The sequence below is a fragment of the Neopelma chrysocephalum genome, unplaced genomic scaffold (genome assembly GCF_003984885.1).
Source record: "Neopelma chrysocephalum unplaced genomic scaffold, ASM398488v2 Primary Assembly neopelma1_97207, whole genome shotgun sequence".
NCBI classification, from domain to species: Eukaryota; Metazoa; Chordata; class Aves; order Passeriformes; family Pipridae; genus Neopelma; species Neopelma chrysocephalum.
The window spans coordinates 10,704-18,495 of NW_020925848.1; the positions used below are offsets into that span (position 1 = coordinate 10,704).

Sequence of the window (7,792 nt, forward strand, 5' to 3'; positions counted from 1 at the left end):
TTATTATATCCATGTGAAGCCAAACCCTCTGGAGCAGGGAAGCAGGAATTCCTTCTGTGTGTTTAGGGAAAGTCAATACCCAGAGATTCCCAGGAATGCTTGGGAATGATGTTTCTCCCAGCCCTGTTCCTGCTCATCCACAGCCAGACCTGGTTTGTTCCCAGGGGAGTTCAATCCCAGATTTCCATCCCATTTCCCGTGGATTTGAGGGGCACATTTCCAGTGTATCCATGTGCACATTTATTATATCCATGAAAAACCCAAACCCTCTGGAGCAGGGAAGTGGGAATTGGGAGCAGAGGGAGCGGGGATGCAGCACCTGGAATGCAGGACCTGCTTCTCCCCCTTTCCATGGGGAAAATCCCATTTATCAGCAGGAAACCCAACCCACGACCTGCCCTGGAGGCTCCCGTTCCCCCTTTTCCATGGGTCTGGTTCCCACAGCAATTCCCAGTTAATTTTTGAGATAGGGGAGGAGATTTCTGCACAGGGGATGAGATCCAGCCCCTCATCCAGGAATTCCAGACCCTTTTGGGGTCTCGCTGCCCACAGGGGTCAGTGCCAAGGTGGGAGAGTGTCCAGGGGCTTCCCGAGGTGCCTCAGGACAATATGGAATGGTTTGGGAAGGAATTCCTGGCTGGAAGGGCAGGGAGACCCTGGAATGGGTTTCCCAGAGGAGCTGTGGCTGCCCCTGGATCCCTGGAAGTGTCCCAGGGCCAGGTTGGATCCCCCTGGGATGGTGGGAGGTGTCCCTGCCCATGGAAAGGTGGGATGGGATGGGATTTAAGGTCCCTCCCAACCCAACCCATTCCATGATCCCACGATTTATTGCCCGTCTTGGTGGAGCCTCCCCCAGGAAAGAAGGAATTTGCTGCTCCACTCTGGAAGAATTCCGTGTTTTCCCCTCTCCCTGCTCATCCCTCGTGTCCGTGGGCGCCGCAATCCCGGCATTTCCCGGCGTTTATTCCCTGCAATTCCCTGCCTGCGGTTCACTGACCTCCAGAGGGACAATGTCCATGGATCCACGGATCCCGGCGGGCACGGGCTCCGCTCCAGGCCGGGAAGGGGAGGGGCCGGGAGGGCCAAGGAGCTCCTTTGGAAGGCAAATTCCAGGGATTGTGTCAACAAAGAGCGTTGCCCTGGCAACAGCAATTCCCAAACAACCGGGGCAGGAACGGGCAGGTGGTTCCCGCTCCCGGGGTGACTTTCAGGATCCCGGGAGCAGCTGCTTGGGCTGGGGGGGGGTTCAGGGGCGGGTGATCCAGGGCTGCAAATCTGTGATTCTCCAGGAAAAGTAGCGGAGAGGGGAGTTTGTCTGCTGGGGATCTTCAGGTGAACACCTGGAGAGCTGTAAGGGAACATCCCAAAATCTGGAGGGGAACACCCAGAGATCTTTAGGTGAACAGCTGGAGGTTTTTAGGGGAGCATCTGGAGTTTTTTAGGGGAACACCTGGGGATCTCTAGGGGAACATCTGGAGTTCTTTAGGTGAACATTCCAAAATCTGTAGGGGAACACCAGGAGATCTTTAGATGAACAGCTGGAGGTTTTGAGGTGAACAGCTGGAGATTTTAGGGGAACACCTGGGGATCTCTAGGGGAACACTCGGAGTTCTTTAGGGGAACACCTGGAGTTCTTTAGGTGAACATCCCAAAATCTGTAGGGGAACACCAGGACATCTTTAGACGAACAGCTGGAGTTTTTAGGGGAACACCTGGTCATCTCTAGGGGAACATCCCAAAATCTGTAGGGGATTTTAAAGCAAAAAATCCTGGAGATCTTTAAACAAATACCTCCAGATGTGTAGGTGCACACCTGGAGACCTTTAGATGAACATCTGGAGTTCTTTAGGGGAACATCCCAAAATCTGTGGTTGAACTCCTGGAGATCTTTAGGGGAACACCTGGAGTTTTTTAGGTGAACGCCTGGAGACCTTTAGGTGAACATCTGGAGACCTTTAGGTGAACATCTGGAGTTCTTTAGGGGAATACCTGGAGTTTTTTGGGTGAACATCTGGAATTTTTTAGGTGAACACCTGGAGTTCTTTAGGTGAACATCCCAAAATCTGTAGGGGAACACCAGGGGATCTTTAGGAGAACTCCTGGAGTTCTTTAGGAGAACCCTTGGAGTTTTTTAGGGGAACACCTGGAGACCTTTAGGTGAACATCTGGAATTTTTTAAGTCAACACCTGGAGTTTTTAGGTGAACACCTGGAATTTTTTAGGTCAAGACCTGGGATCTTTAAGTGAACACCTGGAGATCTTTAGGAGAGCACCTGGAGATCTTTAGGAGAACACCTGCAGACCTTCAGGTGGTCCCCCAGAGCAGGGATGTCCCCGGGATCTCAGTCTGGGGGGGCTCTGGAGCACAATGAGGGTGATCAACACTCACCCTCAGCTCTCCCCGGGACGGTGGCACCTGCTCAGCTCCTGCAGAATATTCCCAAAACTCTGGAAGGGGGAAGTGCAGAGTGGAAGCAGCATCGGGAAGGCTGGGACAGGCACAGAGGAGTTTGTGGGATCTGTGGGACACTTTGGGACACTTTGGGGGACTTTGGGACACTTTGGGACGCTGCAGCCCTCCAGGAGGGAGGAGCAGGAATCTTCTGAAGCACAGGGGATTTTAGGGAATGTGGGAAAGCCGGGTGGGGAATGTTTCCAGCTTTGAGGCATCAGCTCATCCCGACAGGAGCTCGGGGCCAGAGCCGGCACCTCCAGCCTCGGGAAACCCAAAAACGGAGGGAGAGGGAAGAGAACTGGGATAGCCCTTCATGGGGACACTTTTCCTTCTATCCAGGCTCCTTCATTTTCCCTTTTATCCAGGCTCCAACTTCACAGAAATCCCCCTTTTTTTTTCCTGGCAGGTACGAGGATGAGATCAACAAGCGCGCGGCGGCCGAGAACGAGTTTGTGGTGCTCAAGAAGGTGGGATCCTGGGAATCGTGGGATCCTGGGAGTTGTGGGATCCTGAGAATCATGGGATCCTGGGAATCATGGGATCCCGGGATGCTTTGGGTGGGAAGGGACCTTAAATCCCATCCAGTGCCACCCCTTGCCATGGGCAGGGACACTTCGCGCTATTCCAGGGGCTCCAACCTGGCCTGGGACACTTCCAGGGACGGGGCCACAACTATTCCTGGGATTGCAGCCCTTCTCCCCTCCTTGTCCCTACTCTATGATTACTCCTTGTCCCTACTCCATGTTTACTCCTTGTCCCTACTCCATGTTTTCCCTCTGTCCCTACTCCCACCTTCCTCCAGCTCTGCCCGAGCCTCTGAGGTTCCATCCCCAGAATTCCAAAGGCAGCTCCCAGCAGCCCCCGAGGTCCCCCCCGGGCGCAGGAAAGCGGCGCCACATCCCAGGGGGATTCCTTTACCCGGATCTTCCTTTGGGAACCTTCCCAAGGTCTCCGTGTCCAGCAAACAGGGATCCAGGGGATCCTCGGGATGCTCAGGATCCTCGGGATGCTCAGGATCCTCCCCACGGGCAGAATTAGACCCCGGGGGATCAGGTTCAGGTCCCGACGTGTCCCTGGGGAGCCTCGGGAAGCCTCGTTTGGGAGCCCCCAAAGCCTGGCTGGACTCCGACGGCAAAGCTTCGCTGTTCCATGGATTATCCCTGGTTTTTTTTAGGATGTGGATGCTGCCTACATGAACAAGGTGGAGCTGGAGGCCAAGGTGGATGGGCTGACGGACGAGATCAACTTCCTGAGGGCTTTCCAGGAGGCGGTGAGGACCTGCCTGCTTCCCATCGGGGGGAGGACAGGGAATGGGGCTGGGAATATCCGTGTGCTATTCCCAGGGGTGGGAAAGGGCACGGAGATGGGGCTCTGCCCTTCCAGAGAGCCTGGAAATGGAGCGATTCCTTGGAATTGCCGTGGGCTGTGCCAGGGATTTCCCCCTGGCTGGGGTGGGAGGTGGATTCACTGCAAACAATCCCAGGACAGGATTTGTTGGGATGGGAACACGGGAAGGGGGAGCGTTGTAGGGCTGGGGGAGTTTGGGATCTGGAAAAATGGGAAGCTGCCGATCCCAGGCTCCTGCAGCTTCCCCAAGATCAGGGATTGTTTGACCTGGACATTCCTCGGGAGAGGGGCTGGAATTTGGCCCTGGGTTGGTGCTCCCGGGCCTGGGACCAGCCGGGAATCCCAGGAATGGGGGGATCAGGAGCCACATTCCCGCTGGGTTCTGTGACTTTGTGCTTCCCAAGGTTGGCTCCCTCCTCATTAGTGACGATTTAGATGGAGTTCTACTAATTAGTGACGATTTGGGTGGAATTCTCCTGGTTGTTGATGATTTGGATGGAATTCTGATTATTGATTATTTCGATGGAATCCTGATTATTGATAATTTGGGTGGAATTCTGATTATTGATGACTTGGATGGGATCCTCCTGACCGTTTGTGACTTGGATGGAATTCTGATTATTGATGATTTGGATGGAATTCTCCTGATTATTGACAATTTGGATGGAATTCTGATTATTGACAATTTGGATGGAGTTCTCCTGACTATTGATGACTTGGATGGAATTCTCATGGTTGTTGATAATTTGGATGGAATTCTCCTGATTATTGATAATTTGGATGGAATTCTGATTATTGATTATTTCGATGGAATTCTGATTATTGATAATTTGGACGGAAGTCTCCTGATTATCGATGCCTTGGATGGAATTCTGATTGTTGATAATTTGGATGGAATTCTCCTGATTATTGATACTTTGGATAGAATTCTCCTGATTATTGATGACTTGGATGGAATTCTGACTATTGATGCCTTGGCTGGAATCCTCCCGCTCTTCCTCCCTTTCCCTCCCGGGGTTCTCTCTCCCACCTGCTTCCCAAAGGAGAGGCCCTTCCAAACTCAGGGATCACAGGCAGGATGTGGTTTGTTTTTCCCTGCAGGAGATCAACGAGCTGCAGGCCCAGATCTCCGACACCTCGGTGGTGCTTTCCATGGACAACAGCCGGAACCTGGACCTGGACAGCATCATCGCCGAGGTGAAGGCGCAGTACGAGGACATCGCCAACCGCAGCCGCGCCGAGGCCGAGGCCTGGTACCAGAACAAGGTGGGACCTGGGAGCACGAGCTGGGGAAGGGAAGGATCCAGGGAGAGCTTGGAGCCACTTCCAGGGCCTGAAGGGGCTCCAGGAAGCTGGAGAGGGACTGGGGACAAGGGCTGGAGGGACAGCACACAGGGAATGGCTTCCCACTGGGAAAAGGGGGGGTTTAGGTGGGATTTTGGGAAGGAATCCTTGACTGCAAAGGCAGTGAGGGGCTGGGATGGGTTTCCCAGAGAAGCTGTGGCTGCCCATGGATCCCTGGGAGTGTCCAAGGCCAGGTTGGATCCCCCTGGGATGGTGGGAGGTGTCCCTGCCCATGGAAAGGTGGGATGGGATGGAATTTAATGCCCCTTCCCACCCAACCCATTCCAGGATTCCTTGATTCTGGAGCCATACTGGGAGAGCTGGGAGGGGTTCCCCTGGAGAAGGGAAGGCTCCAGGGAGAGCTTGGAGCCCCTTCCAGGGCCTGAAGGGGCTCCAGGAGAGCTGGAGAGGGACTGGGGACAAGGGATGGAGGGACAGCACACAGGGAATGGCTTCCCACTGGGAAAGGGGGGATTTAGGTGGGATTTTGGGGAGGAATTCCTGGCTGGGAGGGTGGGGAGGCCCTGGGATGGGTTTCCCAGAGGATGCCCCTGGATCCCTGGGAGTGTCCAAGGCCGGGTTGGATCCCCCGGGATGGTGGGAGGTGTCCCTGCCCAGGACAGGGGGTGGCACTGGATGAGCTTTAAGGTCCCTCCAACCCAAACCATTCCCTGATTCCAGAATCCACATCTCTCCCAATCCCTGTATCCTGTGTGCCATGAGTGGGAGAGGTTTTATCCCAGTAATTAAACCCATCCTGACAGCTAATTAACCCCATCCTGATGGCTAATGAACCCCATCCTGGTCTCTGTTCCCTGTCCCAGTACGAGCAGCTCCAGGTGACGGCCGGGAAACACGGGGATGACCTGAGGAACACCAAGAACGAGATCACGGAGATCAACCGGACGATCCAGAGGCTCCAGGGGGAGATCGAGAGTGCCAAGGCCCAGGTGAGGAGCTGCAGGTCCTGATCCCTCTGGTGACCCCTGACAGGAGCCAGGGAACGGCCGGAGCTGTGCCGGGGGGGGGGGGGTTGAGGTGGATTTTGGGAAAAGATTCTTTTCCCAGAGGGGGGTCGGGCTCTGAACGGGCTCTCCAGGGTTTGGGATGGATTTTGGGAAAAGGTGATTCCCTCAGAGGTGGATCAGGCTCTGAATGGGCTCCCCGGGGTTTGGGATGGATTTTGGGAAAGGTTCTTCCCCCAGAGGGGGGTCGGACTCTTAACAGGCTCCCCAGGATTTGGGATGGATTTTGGGAAAAGGTTCTTCCCCCAGAGGGGGGTCAGGCTCTGAATGGGCTCCCTGGGGTTTGGTCACAGCTTCGAGGCTGCCAGAGCTCCAGAGCTCTGGGAGAAAACGCCCTCAGGAGTTGGATTTGGGGATTAGTGGGATTTTCAGGCTTGGAAAACGCCCTCAGGACTTGGATTTGGGGATTAGTGGGATTTTCAGGCTTGGAAAACGCCCTCAGGACTTGGATTTGGGGATTAGTGGGGTTTTCAGCCCTTGTGCAGGGCCGGGAGCTGGAGCTGATGGTCCGTGGGGGTCCCTTCCAGCTCTGGGCATTCCATGATTCCAGGGGTGTTCCGGGGCTCTGGGTGTCACAGGACACCCTGGACTTGGGGACCCTGGAGCTCCTTTTCAACCCCAAGGATTCAGTGACCTGGTGAAGCATTTTGGGGTGGCTGTCCCCCCTCATCCCGAAGGATTCCGGTCCCACCGGGGCAGGAGGGGCGTTGTGAGGGATGTGATCCCGACAGGAAGGTGGGCTGGGGTGGGAAGGAGCAGGAATCAACCCCGGGATGCAGAAGAGGGGGGATGCAGAGCCCCAGGGCAGGGCTGGGGTGGCCCCACACCTTCCTCCTCTTCCCGGGCTCGTTGTCCACTCCCCTTTTCCAGCAGGGAACACCATGTTTGGGCACACTCGGGAATTTCTGGGCGCTCCGTTTGCTCTGCCCGGGGGTTTTTATCTCTCTATCAGAGGGCTGGGGCCGGGCAGGGCACTGAGCGGCTCCCACCGGGCTCTGAGGCTGCTCTGGGGTAACCTGAGCTCCCCGAGCCGCTGATAAAGCGGGTGATTCATCCCCGGCTTTGTTTGGTTTCGGGGCAGGGAGGCCCCGACACACGCGGGGTTGGAGCCAAGAGCTGCCCGGAGCAGCTCTTTGAGTAATGACTGAGAGCACAAAGCCCTTTGTGAGCCCTTCCTGCCAAAGCCGGGCCCCGGGGAGGGGCAGGGGCACAGCCGGGGGTTCCAGCTCCACATGGGGCCTCAGGGGTGGTTTTGGGGTGGCTCTGGGATATTTGGTGGCTCCAGGTCTGCTCCAGGTCCTGCTGCCCCTCATCTAATGTCCCCTCATCAAAGGCTGTCAGAGACCAACCAGCTCCCAAGGAGCTCTGGGATGAATTAGGAGGTGCAGGGGCACAGCCGGGGGTTCCAGCTCCACATGGGGCCTCGGGGGTGCTTTTGGGGTGGGACTGGGAGCTTTGGTGGTTCCAGGTCTGCTCCAGGTCCTGCTGCCCCTCATCAAATGTCCCCTCATCAAAGGCTGTCAGAGACCAACCAGTTCCCAAGGAGCTCTGGGGTGGATTAGGAGGGGCAGGGTCACAGCCGGGGGTTCCAGCTCCACATGGGGCCTCGGGGGTGCTTTTG

General features: G+C 55.8%; 1 protein-coding gene across 3 annotated transcripts in view; it reads left to right on the top strand.

The window, feature by feature from the left end:
* LOC113961448 (keratin, type II cytoskeletal cochleal-like) overlaps positions 1-7,792 on the top strand; it is a 17,029-nt gene that overhangs the window by 4,610 nt on the left and 4,627 nt on the right. The window contains exons 1-5 of one of the 3 annotated variants that reach the window (XM_027671762.1): positions 1,367-1,398; positions 2,862-2,922; positions 3,630-3,725; positions 4,904-5,068; positions 5,971-6,096. In XM_027671762.1, coding sequence (XP_027527563.1) covers positions 3,648-3,725; positions 4,904-5,068; positions 5,971-6,096 — 369 coding nt within the window. In that variant the 5' untranslated portion in view covers positions 1,367-1,398; positions 2,862-2,922; positions 3,630-3,647. Of the gene's footprint in view, positions 1-1,366; positions 1,399-2,134; positions 2,158-2,861; positions 2,923-3,629; positions 3,726-4,903; positions 5,069-5,970; positions 6,097-7,792 lie in introns of those variants that run through there. The other 2 variants (XM_027671761.1, XM_027671760.1) reach the window with 2 other exon arrangements.